Below are 19,834 nucleotides of genomic sequence, written 5' to 3'. Positions count from 1 at the left end.
GCCCTGAAGTTTGGAAGTGTTGGATTAAACAACCTCTCCTGGATCAGCTGGAGCACACACCAGGACCGGAGCACATGGAGCAGGGACAGACCTGGGGGCTGATCAAAGCACTGCTCAATCAATGCAAGGAACAGGGAAGGATTTGGATGTTGACTGGGGAAAAAATCCATGGAAGGGACTGGAGAGGGAGTTCCTTCATCTGTTGGTGCTGGTGGCCTCGGAAGGTGTCTAGGAGCATGTCCTGGCTGCCACCAGCAGAGCAGCCACTGTCCCCCCCAATCAGTGAAGCCTCTCAACATTTCCCAGACTCTTCCTCTGTGCCAGGCTGGGGCACAGGGATGCACATGCAAGCTTGGAGAGAGCAGGCCCAGATCCCACTCTGGAGCATCCCACAGTCCCTGGGGAGTCCCCACTTCCCATTTCCTTGGGGGCAGGGTTCCCTTGCTCCAGGGACTCCCACCCATTCCCAAAGAGGAGCCACCTGGGTGCCCTTATTAATCCACCTGTCCTGCAGGTGGAAGTGAGGACAGGACACGGGGCTGATCCTGCATCCTCTGAGCCCAAGCCCTGTGCTCCTGCTCTCCAGCAAGCCCAGGCTCCTGCCTGGAAGGATAAAAACATTCTCTAGTTGGACCTAGAACTCACCCAGGCTGCAGCCAAGGCTGCTTCCAGGCTGCTGTCACATCCAGTCCCTGCTCCTGTCAGAGCCACGTCCCAGGACAGGGCTGACGCTCCTGTGACAATTTGCCATCACATCCCGAGATGTGATCCCTGCCCTGCTGGAGCAATCCAGGCAGGATTTGGCCACAGGCAGCTGGCTCCTGCCTGTGCTCTTCATGAATCTGGACCCACCACCTCCCTGCCCAGCCAAACCTGGAATGCTCTGGCAGTGGGCACAGCCCTCCTGGACAAACCCGCTGCCAGAGCTGCCTCCCAGGATGCTGCTGGACAGGATCCCCCCCTTGGAGCTGCAGCACCCTGCTCCCTTCCTGAGACAGCCAAGGGCCTCCCTCACCCCATGCTTTACCAGCAAGGAGAGATGAATCAAATTCTCACTGTGGAGAAACCTTGGGATATTTCCCCTCCTTCCCTTTGCCTCCAGCACAGCAGGAGCAGGCTGAGGGAAGCTCCCCAGGCTCTCCACTGGGAGCTCCAGCACCTGGACCCAGGCAGGGTCACACCCTGAATTTATCAGGAACAAACACGGCACCAACACCCGAGGAAATGAAACATCAGTTCTAAAAGCCTGGGTCCTTCTCCAGCCTGGATCACAGAGCCCAGCACAGAGCTGGAGTGAGAGCAGGCAGAGCAGGCAGCAGTGATCTGAGGGGATGGATCCCACCCAGGAAATGGGGAATGTTGGCTTCAGGTGACAACAGACAGCCCCTGTGCAGGGCTGGAGCTGTGCTGAGCACAGATCCCTGTTCCAGAGGCAGGGAGAGAGCCAGGGGAGGGCTCAGCCCACCAGAGGCTGCTGGGCCAGCAGGAACACCACACAGAGGCTGCAACGGGCGGAAGGAGCGTTTATTGAAATAAAAGTGTGTATAAATAATCCTGTCCCTTTCCCAGAGAAGAGACAGCCAGTCCCAGCCAGGCTCTGGGGGTGCCTCAGCCCCACTGCAGGTTGGGGGGCACTGGCCACCCCCCAGGTGGGGGGGCCTGCAGGGACGGGGGCAGCTCCTGCACTGGTGGCCAACCCAGGGGGTACTGGAATGGTGTTGGTTTCTCAAGAAGAGCACTGTGAGGAGAGATGGAAAGGGATGAGGTGAGAAGCAGTGTGTCTGTCTGACACCAAGGCCATGCTGGGGGCTGGGCTTCCCTGTGCCCCCTCCAGTAGCCCCCAAAGAGACAGGGCCAGCAGCGGAGGGTTGTGGTTATCACCAAATGGGTTCATTCACTCCCCCCCATTCCAAATGCAGCACCAGAACAGTTGTGTGACCATTCCCAGCATATCCAAGCAGCCTAACACAGTCTGTGCCTGTGAAAACTCCTAAAGGAACACTGAGGTGAGGGGGTCTGGGCTGGGGAGAGCAGCACAGCCCCCTGAGAGGGGCTCAGCAGGCACAGCTGCCAGGTGCTGGGAGCAGGGCTGGTCCCAGCCCCTCCACCCCCACTCCTCACACAGCTGAGCTGGAAGAACAAACAAAAGCAGCAGATGTTTCTTTCCGAGCAGCCCAAATCCCAAGCCAGCTGTGCACTTCCCAAAGGACAAGGACCCCTCGGAAACGGAGTAGCTGCCAAACCAGTGGGGTGTGTGCACCAGAGGACCTTTCAGCAGAAGAGGGGGAAGAGGCTTCTCCCTCAGCCCACGGCCTGGGAATCACTCTTCAGTCCCTGCCCCTCTCCTCAGCTTTACTGGTCAAGGCTGCTGCAAACACCACACTGGGATGAAGAAGTGCAGGAGCAAGAACCATCTCTCCCTTGCCTCCAGCTTGACCGGGGCATGTTTAAATTTATGGGAAACATACCTTTTCCATGAATTCCCAAGCACAGGAAGCTCATTTGCTCTCTCACACAAGCCCTGACAAGCAGCCTTGCAGCTTCTCAGGCCTCTACCTCCGATCCTGATGAATCTTTTTAATTGTTATGCCAGAAGAAATCTAATCAAACTCCTTTACATAACCCCGGGGAGAAGCAGCACCCTCCTCTCCCTGCGGGGCCGTGGCCCAGAGCCAACTACAGGAGTAGTTTTCCAGGAGCGTTTTCCAGGCAACTGACACAGAGCAAAGTCACTTGGCTCAAGGCTTATCCCCTCAGTGGGGATTCTCCAGAGCCCAGGATGAGGCAGGACCATGGGGACACACACCAGCCCCTCTGGGCAGGGATATTTGGTGTCATCCCTGCAGCACTGTGGCTCAGGCACACGGCAGATATGGAGCAGAGGGAATGCTGCAAGGTTGAGCCATCACCTAATGAGCATTTCCTGAGCAGCAGGACTGATCAATAGACAGGATGCTGCCTGGGTACTCAATTCCCTCGGGTCTCATGAGCTACAAGTGCTCTATCTAAGGTTTACCTACAGCTGGAGCGTTTTCAATGGCTGTCCCACAGGGATTCTCCAGTGGCCAGCAAGGTCAAGAATATTTCCTTTCTGAAGGTGTTAATGGGATTACCCTCCTCTACCCACTTCCACACTCATGGAACTTGTGGCATCTCAGAAACTTTGAGGCCTTGGACCCTTTTCTGATGGAAATCCACGTTCTATGTTTCCTTTGGAAATTGGTAAAAATCAATCCCATGAAATGTGGGGCTGGAGGGCACAAGGGAGCACAGAGATGATTGGGAGAGGCATTGGAAAGGCTGGAGAGAGGAAGGGAAGTTCCAATAGTTGGTGCTTAATTCCTGTAGCAGATGGTTTCTGAGCCTGTAGGGACAGGGAGACTGGAAAAAGAGCAACAATCCTGGAAATTTGTTTCGGGCAACTATGGAGGCAGCAGGGACCAAGTTCTGAAGGTCTGAACATTCCTCTGGGTATGATCAAGTAGTTCCGAAGGTCTGGAAATTCCTCGGGGAATAGTGATGGCTATCTTAAGAGCTGATCTACCCCATGTTCCAGGGATTCACAGGCAGGACAAACAAAATGGGGCAAGTGAAGTGCAGGGTACAGGAATGTGGGCACTTCTGCAAGGCCAAGGGCAGCTGAGCTGAGGGACAGAACAATCCCAGAGCAACAAGATCAGACAAGCACCAGAAGGAAGCTCCTGCCCAGTCCAAACACGGAGAGGACAGGAACAAACACAGAAAGAACAGAAGAGAGATTTGGCACCTGCCCAAATGTCATCCCATTAAGCCTGCGGCACAGTCAGGTGAGCGAGGAAACAGCCGGCGCCCCAACCCGAATGGATCCTGGGAGGAGGAGCCAATTCCACCCTCCCTGGCAGGCAGGGGATGGGGGAGCTGTCAACAGATGAAAGCAGGCTCCTGACACTGAACCCCAGGAGTTAATGAGCCAGCACAGCAGTGGCTCTGTCCTTCCAGAGAGCAAGGGCAGCCTTTGCTGTGGCTTGTTCCCAAAGGGCGTCCCCTGGCAAAAGGGAACAACTGTGCAGACATGGCTGGTGGGACAGGCAGGGCTGCATCCACACACATGTGCCTCACGAGTGCTGCCTGGGGGTGTTGGAACCTCTGATGCCCTGCACCCTCCCCTATCCCAGCTCTCCTGTGGGATCCCCCTCTGCATCCACAGCTGGATGATCCCCAGTACCTGCTACTCTGAGCTGCGCTCAGCCTCTGGGCTCTCTTGTCCAGCCAGTCCTCGATGGCGCCCGGTGGGATATCTGCTCCCTCCCTCTGCAGCTCCTTCAGCCTCTTCTCCCCTGCTTGAGAGAAAGATTGAGATCAGAGAGGGTTGGATCACAGGGAGGGCCATGAGAGAAAGGGCCACCAGACCCTTGTCCTTTCACGCCATTAAACCTGCAGCTCATTATCCTGCACAGTTTCACAGGGTGGAGAGTGTGCACCATGCCTGGACAGCCCCTCCTCCTGTGCCCTCCTGCCATCTGATGCTTGGTGACAGCTGCAGCCAGGCAGAGCAGGGGACAAGAGCTAAGCCAGCACGGTGGCAGTTTGGGCACTGAGGGGAGTCTGACATCTCCCCCCGAAGCAAATCACCCTCGTCCTCGCCTGGAACAGCCTCGGCTGGCCCTGAGCTGTTTCCAGAGTTGTGTCCCTCCAACTGGCAGCAGCAACTGTGCCACCCCTGCCCTGTTAGGTGGAAATGACAGGGACAGTGCCCGGATCGATGCAGCCTTGGCAGTCCGGGAGAGTCTGAACAGTTCCGGGTGCGTGTTCCAGCCAGCAGACAGATCCCAGAGCTGCTGTCAGGGCTGCTTAAGGAGCTCCCTGCCTGATGTGTCCCCAAGCCCTGCACAGCCCAGACAGAGCTGTCACCAGCTCAGGGGCAGAACCTGGGCAGAGAGAACCAGGGGGACAAGTTCTTGTATTTAGAACCATGGAATGGGTTGGTTGGAAGTCACCTAAAAGCTCATCCTGTCCTACCCCCTGCCACAATCAGGGACACCTTCCACTAGCCCAGGGTGCTCCAAGCCCTCTCCAACCGACCTTGGACACTTCCAGGGATCCAGGGGCAGCCACAGCTTCTCTGGGCACCCTGTGCCAGGACCTCACCCCATCAGAGGGAAGGATTTCTTCCATAAATCACAGAATTACAGAATCAATCATGTTCAAGAGAGATCATTGAGTCCAACCTATACCTAACCTAAATGTCCCTTCTTTCAGTCTGAGCCCATTACTCCTTGTTCTATTTCTCATGGTGATTAGGAACAAGGAAGAAAACCAGAAAGAAACCTCTGCTGTTTACTGAATCAAGATTTCAACCCCTCCAATCACTCTGGAAGGGCTGTGTGGGCAGATACCCACAGGCACCCCCTGGGGAGAACGGCACAGAGCCAGCATGGCACAAACCCACAGCTGCCCAGTTAGCAAAGCTCCCCAGTCCCCCTCAGCTGCAGGGAGGGAGCTGGTGCTGAACAGGTCTAGCAAGAGTCCTGACACAGCCACACTCCTGCCAGCACATCAGGGATGAGGACACACTTCCAGTGATCCCAGCTCCAGCCTGGTGGAAACTTCCCACCTAACAGAACAGGGAACCCAGAAAACCAAATACTGGTGACAACAAAAAGGAAGCAGAGGCAGCTGTCATTCTCTTAGCCCTGCTCATCCATCCTTCTGAGGGATCCCTGATCCCATTTAGGGATCAAGGCACCTGCAGCCATGCCCCTCAGGAGGCTGCTCCACATCCACCCACCATATGTCACATGTTTTAAGGAAAATATTATACCTTTGCAGACAGAGTGTGAAATTAATAGTGCTTGGGCAGAGTGAAGGATCACTTCATCCTGCTGGTGGCAACCAATTATTCATCTGCCTGTTGAATACTAAATCAGGATGGAAGGGATGTGCTACACAATGAGCAGCCAGATGGATAATTTGTCATCCAGCCTTTTCAGCTGCTGCTGCTGGGCGGGGTGACGATGTGCCCAGTGCCACCACAGAAAGCCCGCTGTGGTCCGGCTGCTGCTCTGAGCCCACCGAGAAGGCTGCAGACAGCAATGTTCCAGTCTCCCACAGCTGTTCCCAAGGATCAAAGCCCCAGCAGAGCTTCCTGGGGTCAACCCAACCAGCTGGCCAAGCGGGCAGATGGGGAGGCAAGAAGCTCAGCCTGGAGAGCTGGGCACTGCTCACACTCAGGGTTAGACTCATCTGGCAGCCTTGAGCACCTTATTTCCCTTTGTTCCATGTTCCACCTCCTGAGCACATCCCACCTCAGCAGGGGGACAGACAAGCAGTGTCTATGAGAAGCTTCAATGAGTCAGGGAAGAAAATCATGGAGAATCTCTCCCATCCCTGCATCACTGTGATTTCCTCTTCATCCAACTCCCAGCCTCAGCAGAGAACAGAGCATAAACAGTCCAAGCCTCTGTGTTCAGAGCAGGGAGCCTCAAGGTACCACTCCAGGGATGGAATAGCCACAACACATGGTCCAAGCCAGAAAAGTTCACTGGATGCTGTGGAACCACTCTGGATTCACACTGCCCCAAATGAGGCTGCAGATATCCACATCACCAAAACATAAAGCTGCCTCCCTGCTCTCACACCTCCAGGAGCTGCTGCTCCAGAGCAGTCCAAACCTCACGCTTAGAAATATGGCAGCAGGGACAGGCAGCTCTCCAGCTCTACCCACCTTGATGATGTCCATGTCCCTCTGGAGCACACACATCCCATCCAGGGACCACCAAACGCACTCTGAAATTGGAAATACTCCCTGAATGCCAACAGGTATTCCAAGAAGCAGCTCTGAAAGGCCTTTACCAGCCCTTGCTCCCCACATGTGCCCGTGCAGCTGGACAGGTGTGAAGGTGCTTTCCCCCTCCTTCTCCTCACTGTGGTGTTTGCTTCCAAGTCTAATTACAGCCAATTGAAAGACCATCTGTAGTTGTGAAGTGCCTCTAATGATGCCAGAGCAGGGTCCACATTTATCTCCTCTCCTCATGGGTTTTATTCTTGACAAAGGCACTGCTGTGTGAGAGATGGAACCCGCCAATATGTGCTGGGGGGTCACCCAGCAAGGCAATGCACAGGAAATCCCTCAGCTCCCACCCAGCAAAGAGATGCACATGAAATCCCTCAGCTGCCTCCCTGGTGGATGATGTGGAACCCCAACTCCTCCAGTGCAAAAGACCAGCACCATAGCCTGGCTGAGATGAGGCTGAGGAGCCCCTGCAACTGGAGAAGGCAAACAAGCGACCGCCCTGCAGCCCAGTGTAAGCGCTCCTCCTGCTCCCCACCCAGTCAAACCAGTGCACCCCAGCCACCCCAGCAGGGCCCTCAGACCCTTGCAACCCCATGGACATCCTGCAAACACTGCCCAGCTTGCCCTCCTCTGGCAGCCCTGCCTGGCTGGAGCCACCAGAGCCCAGCTAGGTCGATCCTGCCTGCACAGGGACACGGATTAGCGGGGAGCCAATAACTCTGAGCAAGGAGATGGCAATTTGACAGTGACTTTTCCTGACATGACTATACTTAAAATGACAGCCTGCAAGTGTCTGGCTGATGAATGATGCAGCAGACGCAGAAGGCTAATGCTCTGATGGGGGAACAGCTGGGAATATGAGCTCCCTCCCTGCTGAAGGTGTAAACTGTTGCTTCTTGATGAGGATATTCTACAGGGTGCAGAGATGCTGACGCCAAAGTAGGCCACGCTTCAAGCTGTTCTAGAACACGGAATCATCCAGAAATTTTCCTACTTAACCCACAAAAGTTACACAAACTACAGGGTGAACTTCCAGCATTAAAAGGGCCAAATGTTAAGGGTACTGTCACATTGCCTTTGGCTATGATAAAAATACTTCATTATCAAGGTGAGTTCACAGACACAGAGCTACCAATGCCAAATACTCAGGGACTCAGGGACAGGTTCAATATTTACATGATAGAAAAGGTGTCATCACGATTTAGATGGGTTAAAAAAAAAATTCAGACAAGGCTTTGCCTGCACGAAAGCTGAGGAAAGGGAGGTTAAGCAGCACTGTGGGCCCACCAGGAAAGTGCCTCCCACCAGCCTGGCTGCCCCCAGCATGGTCCCCCCAAGGCTTGGGAAAGCTCTGGAGCTTCCAGCCTCTCAGCTTATCTCAAATCCCTGATGATCCCTGGCACCAAAGCTGCCAAAATCTCCCAGCTTGGTCAGTGAGAGGCAGCCTGGTCGAGATTGCTCCAATCCCGCTGGCTGTGGCTTGGGATGGCTCATGGCTCAGAGACCCTGAGTGGGAATGCATGTGGGATATCACTGATGGAGGATCCTGTATGAATTACACACCCTGCCACTGAGAGCTTGCCCTTAACATCTGCCCTCCTCAGCCCCAGCACCTGGGACAAGGGTGCTTTGGCAGCTGAAGGATGACTGCTGGGATGTCCCCATGACTCACCAGACAGTGTCTGATCCTTCCATCCTGTCTGTTACAGGCTGTCCCTCTCCTCCACCAATCCTGCTGAGCCTTTCTCCACACCAAATCCCTCCAAACTCTCTGATCAAAGCTGGAGTCTGTGTGATGCATGAAACCACACCATGAGAGAGCTGAGCAGGATTGAACTCTCCTACCAAGCACCCCTGTCCCCTGGCCATCGCTCCTTCAGGGCTAATTGGTAAATGAAATGTTTGACTCTGGAACACAAATGCAAGGTTTCCCAGTAATCTCCCTGGAATTGGCTCTCGGCAGCCAATCCTGCACTTACACCGACCCATTTGACACAAGTCAATACTCAATAACAAGTGTAATTGGCAAGGAAAGCTGCCCGAGCGCAGAGGAGCTGCCAGCCCTCCCTGCTCTGCTCCAGAGAGCTCCCCCTTCTCCTGCAGGAACAGCCAGTGCCTGGAAATGCTAGAGGTTCCTGTGCTGCCACTCTGTGCACCCTCAGAAGCCCAGCAGAGAGGGGGCAGGGAGAGGCTCTGGCTGGAAGGTGACTCTGGGAAGGGCTGGAGCACCTCGTCCCCACCGTGGCTTTATGGACTGCGGGCGGCGCTCAGAGATTGATTCAGAGTCACCTCGTGGGCTCTCACTGACTCAGCACGGCCTGGAATAGCTCTGTGCTGCCTGCCTGCCTCCCCCTGGCTCCCCTGAGCTCTTCCTTCCCCAGCGGGATCCCTCCGAGGGCCAGGGGAGGCTCTGCCCCACGCACACGCCCCTCTCACATCCCACACTTCCAACACTACAGCCTGGCTTTGCCAGACTCTTGGCAAAACAACTGCTGGCTCCAGCGAGGATGTGGGCATGGGAGCTGCTCCAGGCTCAGCTGCACTGGGACAGCAGGCTGGGAAAGGAATCCTTCTCTGCTCCACACTGTGAGGCCACATCTGGGTGCTGTACCCAGTGCTGGGGTCCCCGGTACAGTGACAATGGGTACAACCCAAAATACGGGAATTTCTGTCAGGAATTTCTATTTAAATATTTTTTAAATTACACATTTTTATTATGAACCTAGTCAAACACTGGATCAGGTCACCCACAGAGTCTCCAGCCTTGAGATATCTGAAACACAGTGGACATGGCCCTGAGCACCCTGCTTGAGTTCACCCTGCTTTCAGCTTGGTGCAGATTAGGTGATCTCCAGTGGGGATTTCAACCATTCCACAAGTTCTCACCAACACCTCACTCACACTCCCTGGAAGTGTCCAAGGCCAGGCTGGATTGGGCTTGGAGTAACCTGGTCTAGTGGAAGGTGTCCCTGCCCATGGCAGGGGTGGAGTGAGATGAGCTCCAAGACCCCTTCTCACCCAGCCCAGTCTATGGTTCTGTGATTTTCTTTAACCACTAAAGTAATGACTCCTGTGGAGAAATCAGAGCTACCACCTCTTTTCCCTTAGAGAAAAGTAGTTCCAAGAATGGTAGTCCCAGAATGAGAAAGTTCAAAAGTGCTCCGCAGGCTCCTAGCAGGGAGTAGCTGCCATCCACCCTCTGCCCACACTTCACTTCCATCCAAAGCCACCCAAGCAGAGGCTGTTTCTGGATCCAGGACCCCTTTCACAGCCCAACAGCAGGACAGCTCTTCCCACCAGCTCTTCCCACGGGTGGAAGCAGCAGCTTCCTGGTAATAGCAGCAAGGTGGGGGGGAAATCAAATCCATAAATTAAAGGGGATATGATGTACCAGTGCCCTCTGCTGCTGACAGTTTTTATTCCCTGACTGAACAAAACCCCGAGGGCTCAGGAAGGCCACTCCAAACTCTTGCTGCCAAGTGGTAACAGCACAGCTCAGCTCCAGGTTTGTGTCTGTGCCAGCAGCTCGAGAGCAGGGAGCATATGACAAACTGCAGCACTTCCAGGCTCTCACAGCACTGGGAAGCAGGAGGGATTGGCTGGCTCCATGCAGGCAGTAAGGGATCACAGCCTGCACAACCCCTCACACCCCCCTGCAGCAACTGCCCCTCCAAAGAGATCCTCAGACACTGCCTTGTTGGAGGACTCACCTTGAACCTGGGCATTCAGCTTCTCCAGGTCCTGCTCTGTCATGTGGGAAAATCTGCAGTTGGACCCAAAATCACACTGTCCTGGAATGAAATAGTGACATTTGAAAATTCAGTTTCAAAATTCTCTAGATTAGATATTAAGAAATTTTTCACAGAATGGGTTGTAAAGCATTGGAATGGGCTGCCCAGAGAAGTGGTGCAGTCACCATCCCTGGAAGTGATCAAATAGCCTGTGGATGGGGCACCTGCAGACATGGTTTAATGATGAACATGGTGGTGCTGTACTGACATTTGGACTTAGTGATCGGAAAGGTCTTTTCCCACTTTAATAATTCTGGGAAAAGCCAGAGTCCCATGAGAGCCACCCACAGGAGGTCCCTGTGCAAGCAAACACAGGCTCCATCACACCTGGATGCCAGACACAGGCCCAGCCCCTACCTCGAGCCCTGGGCTGGCTAGAGCCCAGGCACTTCTTTCCACCTTAGATCTCCTCACCTGTTTGCAGAAACTTCCGACAAGGTTTCTTGGTTTGCTCTTCCTGCAGGATAGCAGCAGCATCTGTGGAGACAAGGGATGAACCCAGGTAAAGATCCTGGGCACAGCAAAATCTATCATGTCCAGTCCCAAACTGGTCAGGGAGCAGAAGGAAGCAGAGGGACACACAGGCAATGGTTTCACAGCCAGTTTAGCCCACTCCCACTGCACTCCTCAGGCTGGCACTAATACATCTGGAACTGTGTGCTGAGACAGGTCAGAGACACACACAAGGGTTTCATCTCTGAGACTGCCTGATTCAGCAGCATCACGTGCTCAAATTGCTGGCACACAGAGTGTATAAACCATCAGTGCTGATTCATTTTCTCTTCCCACTCCCCCCCCGACATCCATCACCTCCCCAGTCCCAGGAAGGGAGTGGCAGACAGCTGGGAGCACCCACCTCGGAATAGGTCGTACCAGACTCTCTTAGCCCGGAGATGCTGCACTCCATTGAGGTGTTTCTTCCTGTTGTGCAGGTTGTCCTGGAAGGACCTGTCACAGTAGTCACAGAAGTACCTTTTGCCCATCTCTCTTCTGACAAAACAGCATCAGCGTGTTCTGAGGTCATCAGGCAGCTCCTCGGTGCCCAGCCATGGGAATGGAGAATCCAGGATTTACAGTGCCTGCTTCCAAAGGAGGAGAACTCAAATCACTTAGGGTTGGCAGACAGAGAAAGAGGTGAGACCCAACAGTTTATATCCCTGTCCATCACAGACTGCTGGGGCAGGATCTGCTGCCTGTACATGGGAGAAAAGGCCTGATCTGCATTTATCTCTGTCACCCAAAACAACAACAGCTCTGCTGGAAGGATTCTCCTTGCCTGAGCTCAGAGCGCAGAAAACAGAAAGCCACAGGCTCCAGGGAAGGTGCAGCACAAACCATCCAAGGTGCAAACAGGAGGAGCTGGAGGTCCTGGGGACCTTTGATCACAGCCCCCATGAGCTGATACAAAGGAGGAAGGAAACTCCCCTGTGTCCATCTCTGCAAGATAAAGAAGAAACCCAGCAAAGCTCATTTTATCCTCAAAGATAAAACAGAAGCTGAACTCACCTGTCCTGCAGGTGGGCAGCTGCATTACAAACACTGCAGGACATATTTCCAACAATCCACTGAGCCACCTGTTTTTTCCTAGACACCATGGATTGCTCTCCTCATCCCCCCCAGCCTATGGCACCAAGGCATGTCTGCTCTTAGTACAGCACTAAGATCACAACAGAATTTGGGAGCTCCCACCTGTGCTGGGCCTGCCACTGTCAGTGCAGGTGAGATCAGCTTGTGTTTTTTCCTTCAGGCACCTGTCCCCATTAGATGTCCCTGCTGGAGGTGCAACAAACACCCTGAAGGAGCTGCAAGCTCTCTATATCCCGAGGAATATAAAGGTACCTGATGAATGGCAAAGATGGATGGACTGGGAGATAAACTCCAAAAAGCAATTCTCCAGGTTGTGACACTTTGACAGCTGAATGCATTTAAAAAGTGGCACAAAGACCAGCACAAGAAATAAAGATTTTATAAATAAAACGGGTCCAGATTCAATCACAGCCCCCTGGCTGATTCCCCTGGCTCAGCATGAAGAGCAGAGCACCAGGCAACCCCTCAGAGCCCAGTGTGCCCAGCTCAGGCACGGCTGCCAAGCCTCCTGCCAGACATCCATCCCAGCAGGAGCACCAGCACCACACTCCCTTCCCTCCCCTGCTCCCAGGAACTGCTGCTTTGAAATCAAACCCCTGGAAATCTCCAAGGCCTCTCACACCACAAGCTGAAGCAAAGCTGCACTCCACGGGAAGACCTTCTGAGATTTTTAAAATTAGATTGAAAACCTCCACACTGAAGGTAAAATGTTCAGCTATTCCAAGTGACCTGGAAATCTCGTGTTGAGGTTCCTTCCTGGGGGGGTGAGGGCTGGCCATGCTCCAGCTGTGTGTGCTGGGACCCCAAATCCCCCAGTGCCCTGGGTTGATCCCGACGCAGCTCTGCAGGACTTGAGGTCTGAAATCATCCTCCTCCAGCCCAAAAATCCAAACCCAAGTGCTGCTTAATGAGCACAGAGCCATAAATTCCCTCATCCTTTGCATCCCTGAGTTTTGCAGCCAGGTTTGTAGCACTGTGGTGAGGCTGCTGGAATTCAGGGGGAACAGTGCTTTTACATACTGAAAAATCTCTGCTCCACATGTTATTCCATAGTCTCCCAAAGTTCCTGGTGACATAAAAATCTCCCTGTCTCAGCTGCTGGCTCCTGCATTCCATCTCTGCAGAACAGAATGCTGCAGACAGGGAAAACAAATGAGATTCTGCAGTGGTCCCACACAAGTTTCCAGAGATCTCCCAGGGAATTCTGCCTGCGGAAGCCCAGCAGCAGCCAGCCTTTGAAATCGTATTTCAAACTTTCTCTTTCATCACTCCAACAGCAATAATTGCAGAAGCTCCTTCCCCCTCCTCCCCCAACAACCAGGGCAGAAAGCTCCTACAGACTCCAGACAGCCAGATCCCACAGCCCACGGCTGCCTGCTCCTGAACTCTGCAAGCAATTCCCATTGCAGGGGACGGAGGGATTGTAAAAAGCAATTAGAGAGGTATCAGATTCTCCCTGAGACTTTCCCCTTCAGTGATTATACCCAACACTTATCCCCATCTTTTCAAGGATTCCACTGCATGGATGCCTTGCTGGGTTCTGCCAACTCTCTGCAACACCAGCACTTCCCAGCACTCTGTGAGTCCAGAGGGCTCAAAAGCTGCTTCTGAACAACACCAACCTATTTCCATCTCCCCAAACGGCTCCAGCAGTAAACAAAGAGCAATATTCAGCTGAAAACAGAGATGGTTCCTAATTAAATCCATCTTAGTCATTATGAAATAAAGTAAATGTAGCTGTTCTATAAAGAACTGCCTCAGCCTGGCCGTTTCCTCTCAGCATCTCCAGCCCCTGATTTGCAACTGAATCAGAGCACTCAGACCTGGGCCCACCGCAGCCATAAATGCTTCCAGCCAGGCTTTGTGCCAGCTTAAAAGTCTTCCTGAATAAATGCTAATTAAAATTAAAAAAAAAACCAAAAAAACAACAACCCAGGGCTTTATGTTGTATGAAAGTGTAACAGCAATGCTGTGCTGTCTCCTGGAGCCCTGCTGGGTGAGCAATACCCTGGTGTGAGGCACCTCGAAGGTGACAGAGAGGGGCTTGGGACAACTCTAGCCAAGATATCCTGGGCACCATCCCACATTTTCCCTGCTCCAGCTGCTGCCAGAACACTCCACGCTGCTCTGTGTCAGCTGCAGATTTTGTCTCTGCCTCTCGGGGTGTTTCACCGGGCAGAGGGAGGAAGGTGACTCCGGCGGGGCACAGACCCCTCTGTGTCTGGGGGAAGCTGCTGCTCTCCACACCAGCCCCAGGAGGTGCTGCTGGGCCCTGACCTCAATTTCCTGCTTTCCCACGGCCCGGGCTCGGGGCCATTCCAGCCACTTCGGATACCCAGGCAGATGTGAATTAATTAAATCCAAGTGTCAGGCTTCTGATACTCAGCTGCCAATTTAAATGGGCTCAGATCTGCAGGGAGACTTGGAATGGCAGCAGAGTCTGCCAGCACCTTCCCAATGACAGAGGCACAGATCCTGCTCTCCATTCCACCCAGAGGAATCATGGAATAGTTAAGTTGGAAGGGACATTAAAACTCATCCAGTGCCACCCCTGCCATGGCAGGGACACCTTCCACTGTCCCAGGCTGCTCCAAGCCCTGTCCAGCCTGTCCTTGGGCACTGCCAGGGATCCAGGGGCAGCCACAGCTGCTCTGGGCACCCTGTGCCAGGGCCTGCCCACCCTCTCAGGGAACAATTCCTAATTCCCAATATCCCATCCATCCCTGCCCTTTGGCACTGGGAAGCCATTGCCCCTCGTCTGAGAATCACGGAATGGTTGGGTTGGAAGGGACCTTAAAGCTCATCTCATCCCAATCCCTGCCACAGGTAGGGACAGCTTCCACTGGGAATCCAGAGCTTGATTTGTGATCAACATCAACCTGACCACACACAAACCATCCTGGTAGCAGCAATTAATGGGCAGCTGGGGGGATTTGTGTTAGATATCCAGAGCAGTTACATTTGAAAAATAAAAATTGAGTTTTTCTGAGCTCTGTGGTGACCAGGGTCAGAACCCAGGGAATGGCTGGAGCTGGGCCAGGGCAGCTCAGGCTGAGATCAGGGAAAGGTTCTTCCCCCAGAGGGTGCTGGCACTGCCCAGGCTCCCCAGGGAATGGGCACAGCCCCGAGGCTGCCAGAGCTCCAGGAGCCTTTGGACAGCACTGCCAGGGATGGACAGGGTGGGGTTGTTGGGGGTCTGGGCAGGGCCAGGAGCTGGGCTGGATGAACCTGTGGGTTCCTTCCTAAATGAGGATATTCTCGGGTTCCAAAGGGATAACACTACACAGGAATGTGCCAAGCACCTTCCAGGCTTCCAGAACAAGCAAAGGTATTGTCCTATTCCAGAAAAATCCCACAGATCCCCAGAGTCACTGCATGAGGGAAAAAATATAAATAAATCAGGAGAAATTACTCTGCAGACAGACCTTGTGCTACTTCTGAGGGGGTGGGACAAACAAAACAAAGCAGTGTCACTTGAGGGCCTGCTCTGGAACTTCATGCAGATACTCATTTAACAACAGCCTTATGGGGAAACAGCCTCAGTGGTAGGATTTCCCTATCCTGTCCCTGTCTGTTCTGCTTTCCTAAATCCAAATTTACCTCTCTCCTATCTGTGCTAGAGTCACCCTGGGGATGCTCTGCTCTCACTGAGGTTAAAAAGAGACAAACATGAGAGCAAATGGGAACATTCCCACTTCTGTTGTGCCACATGGGGCCAGGTCCCACTCCTCCCGAGGCCTCTGGAGCAGCTGTCAGAGATCCCTGGCACAGGGTGCCCAGAGCAGCTGTGGCTGCCCCTGCATCCCTGGCAGTGCCCAAGGCCAGGCTGGACACTGGGGCTTGGAGCAGCCTGGGACAGTGGAAGGTGTCCCTGCCATGGCAGGGATGGCACTGGATAGGCTTCAGGGTGCCTTCCAACCCAAACCATTCCATGATTCATGAGCCCCACGCCCCTCTCCCACTCCCCCAACACTGACACCAACCACCTTTTGCAAGCCCCCCAAAAAAAAAAACCCAAATGCCCTCCCACCCACCTTCCGGGGGTCAGCTGAGGGCCGTGACCGCAGCCTCCTTCCTGTCCCTGTCACCCCTGGCCGCACACCCGGGCAGGGCAGGGCAGGGCAGGGGTGTCTCTGCCCCCTCAGCCCTCCCGCCCCGCTGCTCCCCGGCCACAGCTCCGTCTGGGTCCCGCCCCAGCCACGGCCGGGCCGGTTTCACCGCACAAACCTGGGGCTATCCAGCGGAGGCCGCTGAGGACAAGGCGGAAGGAACGGGACGAGCGGAGCCTCACAGGGACCCCTCACAGGGACCCCCGCTACCCCCACCATGCTCACCCACCTCACGTCAGGCCCGCGCCGCAACCGCCTACAACTCCCACAACGCCCTACGGCAAAAGCGTGCGCGCATGTAACAAACGGCACAGACGCGGCCTACAACTTCCAGCATGCCCCACAGGAGCTTGGCACTCCGTACGAATCACAGAGCACCGCCTACATCCCCCAGCAGCCCTTGCGGCGCGGCGCAGGCGCGGAGCGCGCAGGCAAGATGGTGCTGCTGCGGCAGTTGTACGGGTCGCTGTTCCGGCGCAGCTCCACGTTCGCGCTGTCGATCGTGCTGGGCGCGGTGCTCTTCGAGCGCGCCTTCGACCAGGGCGCGGACGCGCTCTTCGAGCAGCTCAACGAAGGGGTAAGGGCTGTGTAAGGCCCGGCCGGGGCCGCCCGGGCGCGGGCCCAGCGCTGAAGGTCAGGCCGGCCCCGCTGGGCCCCGGGCCCGCGGCTCGGCCCCAGGGCTCGCTGAGGGTCAGCGCGGCTCGGCCGCTCCCGAGGGGGCTCCGCGGCTGTCGTGCCGCTCGGTGGTCGGGGCTTTGGGGTGTCCTTGGGCTTCTCTGGCCGCTTGGAAAGGGCGTGCAAGGCAGGGGGCAGCGGGAGGAGGAAAAGGAGCTTCTTTTGTGCTCTGTAGGCCCCCGGCTTGGCCGATGTGGCCGTGGCGGAGGAAGGGGATAAGGGCTGGTGGCCTTGGGTGTCCCCAGCGTGACCCTTGAGTAAAAGGGGTCAAGTCGTCCTTCGGTTCTTAAGTACAGCAGTGAGGGGATAATGACTGCAGGACACCGAGGCAGGCTTGGGGGAGACCTTAGAGCCCCGTTCAGGGCCTACAGAGGCTCCAGGAGGTGAGAAAATGACTTTGGACAAGAGCCTGAAGTGACAGGACACAGGGAATGGCTTCCCACTGCCAGAGGGCAGGGATGGATGGGTTTTTGGGCAGGAATTGTTCCCTGGCAGGGTGGGCAGGCCCTGGCACAGGGTGCCCAGAGCAGCTGTGGCTGCCCCTGGATCCCTGGCAGTGCCCAAGGCCAGGCTGGACAGGGCTTGGAGCAGCCTGGGACAGTGGAAGGTGTCCCAGCCCATGGCAGGGGTGGCACTGGATGGGCTTTAAGATCTGTTCCAACCCAGACCATGGCGTGATTGTTCTGTGCATCCCTTATGTGCAGGAGCAGAAACTGCCCTCTCCAGTGTGGGTGGGAATTCAAGGCAGTGTCTCTGGGCCACTAATCCAGAGCAGAACAGGGGAAGGGGAATCTCTGCAGCTTCCTCCCTGTCCACATTATAATCTAGAAGCCTCCATGTGCATCCCTGTGTCCCCCAGATCCAGTACAGGACTCCATCACCACCTCCCCAGGCAGGATAATTTGCATTTTGGATTCTGTTATCCCAACCCCACCGAGAGGCTGAGTAAAACATCTTGATATTTTTTTCCTGCTTGTTTTGCATGCAGAAACTGTGGAAACACATCAAGCACAAGTATGAGAACTGAGTAGCTCAGCAGCAGGAGCCAGCCTGGGGTGGCAACTGGCACTGCAGGGATGGATTCAGCCTCCTGAAACTGGGAATGGATTCCTGATGGAACAACTCCGAGCCACCACTGATACCATGTGAAGCCAGATGGACTCAAGGAGTTCTGCTGCTGTACTGCACTTACTGTGTTCAAATAAAACTCCTGGTCCTCTCTTGTGTCTTTGTGTTCACCTCACTCATCCTTTGCCCTCTCTGTGCCTCCTCCTCCTCTGGGAGGTGGAGAATCTTTAAAAACAGCCCTGTTCCTGAGTTCCAAGGCACTGTCAGGAATCACAACATCTTAAAATGGGTTTGAAAGCACTCAGACAGACAGATGTGGTTCATGACAACCCTTGGCTTCTGCCTGGGAAGGGTGAGAAGCTGTTTGCTTCCTCTAGTCTGTCCACGGAAAAGGGGCTTAGAATCATTCACAGCACCTTTTTGGGGTTCAGCTTGGTGGAAGTTCCTGGCCTGGGGCCTTTGAGAGCTGCAGGTGCTGCTGTAGCTTGCAGAGGTGATGTGATTTCCTGATTATTCCTGTACCACCTGGCTCCCCCCGTGGCTGAAGGAGCAGAAGTGATGTCAGGTTTGTGTGTCTCACCTGCCTCCATCCCCACTGACCCATGGGAAGGTGCTGGGAAGGGAGAGGGATCACTCAGTTCCCCCCAGGGGCTGGCTCAGAGGAGTCATGGAATGGTTTGGATGGGAAAGGACGTTAAAGCTCATCCAGTTCCTCCACCCTGAGCAGAGTCATTCCCTTCTCCTTGAAAAGCCCAGCCCTGCCTGGCCCTGTCAAACATTCCTATATGGGAAGGGTATTTGGGCACTTCCTAGGGTAATGACAGTTAATTCCTCAGCTCTCAGCTTCTCTTCCCACTTTCCCAGTCCAACAGCCCCAGCTCCCCCTCCTCAGTCCATTTTCACTTATCAGGAGCAATTTCAGCCTAGGCTGAGGCAGAGCCCATCAGAGGCAGTGCTCACAGCAGCTTTGTTGGGTTTGCAAACGAGCACCAGGGGGGTAAAACATTTACTCTGAGAACACAATGAGCACTTAAACACTTGTGCTTGTTTTTGGAGCCAAACCCAACTACAGCTGTCCCAGTCCCAGCTGTGCTTTATGGAGGTGGTTGAGAGAAAGGTTTAAGCATTCCTGGGACAATCCCATCGCAGTGAGTGCCAGCTCCCTGAGCTCTGCTGCTGCTCCACATCAGGCTGAGCAGCTCAGAGAGAGCTGCAGGCTCAGAGCAGCTGAACCAAAGCTGAATACAGGATGAGGGGACAGCACTGCAGTGGGCAGCAGGGAGGAGCTGAAGCCATCGGTGCAGAGCGCAGGAGCTGCAGGAGAGCAGCATTATCCCAGCAGGGGATTTTCCTGGATACAGCATTTGGGGATGCTGGTAAATCTATTCCTTTTTCCATGCCTGTCATTGGGAGGTTTGGGTAGCACTGATAGGTAAAGAAAAATCTCCTTGGAGCACTCAGGGCTTCCCCTCATTTCATGGCAGTGGCTGTTCTGCTGCATTTCTGCTTCTCTGCAAACTGCCCCACAGCAGCTCCAGTCACATTCCTGCCCTCTGCACAACACCAGGCACCAAGGTGTGGACCTTTCTACCACTCTACTACCACTTTACCACCCCACTGCTCCTGCAGCACTGGGATTGCCCTGGAGCACAAACCAGTGCTGATTTTTCCACTGTGGGGGTGACAGCCACAGGCACTGCTGCAGTGCAAGAAAATACAGTGTGGTGAGGAGAGGGCACTCAGGGCACATTAACCAGTAAATTAACCAAGCAAAGCCTAACTGGATACCAGGAAGTTCATCAATACTGTCTGTAAAGGCCTAAAAAAACCAA

General features: G+C 54.5%; 2 protein-coding genes across 6 annotated transcripts; one reads left to right on the top strand and one right to left on the bottom strand.

Moving 5' to 3' along the window:
- Positions 1–1,503: 1,503 nt before the first annotated feature.
- ZMAT5 (zinc finger matrin-type 5) lies at positions 1,504–16,613 on the bottom strand. 5 transcript variants are annotated; one of them, XM_041489005.1, is made up of 6 exons: positions 16,489–16,613; positions 11,420–11,642; positions 10,978–11,040; positions 10,483–10,563; positions 4,205–4,316; positions 1,504–1,738 (listed from the first exon to the last, which is right to left on the bottom strand). In XM_041489005.1, exons 2-6 carry the CDS (start codon positions 11,544–11,546, stop codon positions 1,609–1,611), a joined length of 513 nt encoding a protein of 170 aa, XP_041344939.1. In that variant the 5' UTR covers positions 11,547–11,642; positions 16,489–16,613; the 3' UTR covers positions 1,504–1,608. The 5 variants fall into 5 exon arrangements, with proteins under 5 accessions (XP_041344939.1, XP_041344938.1, XP_041344943.1 ...); XM_041489004.1 differs by having other exon boundaries at positions 11,420–11,645; positions 16,489–16,597; XM_041489009.1 differs by having other exon boundaries at positions 16,378–16,504.
- Positions 16,614–16,653: 40 nt separating this feature from the next.
- On the top strand, positions 16,654–18,154 carry LOC121365092 (cytochrome b-c1 complex subunit 9). Its single transcript, XM_041489013.1, has 2 exons — positions 16,654–16,836; positions 17,923–18,154. Exons 1-2 carry the CDS (start codon positions 16,696–16,698, stop codon positions 17,959–17,961), a joined length of 180 nt encoding a protein of 59 aa, XP_041344947.1. The 5' UTR covers positions 16,654–16,695; the 3' UTR covers positions 17,962–18,154.
- The last annotated feature ends 1,680 nt before the right edge of the window (positions 18,155–19,834 follow it).

Source organism: Pyrgilauda ruficollis, unplaced genomic scaffold (assembly GCF_017590135.1).
Source record: "Pyrgilauda ruficollis isolate IOZ18807 unplaced genomic scaffold, ASM1759013v1 scaffold9, whole genome shotgun sequence".
Taxonomy (NCBI): domain Eukaryota; kingdom Metazoa; phylum Chordata; class Aves; order Passeriformes; family Passeridae; genus Pyrgilauda; species Pyrgilauda ruficollis.
Note: the sequence above shows the minus strand (reverse complement) of the source record. Positions and strands in the feature narration are given on the sequence as shown.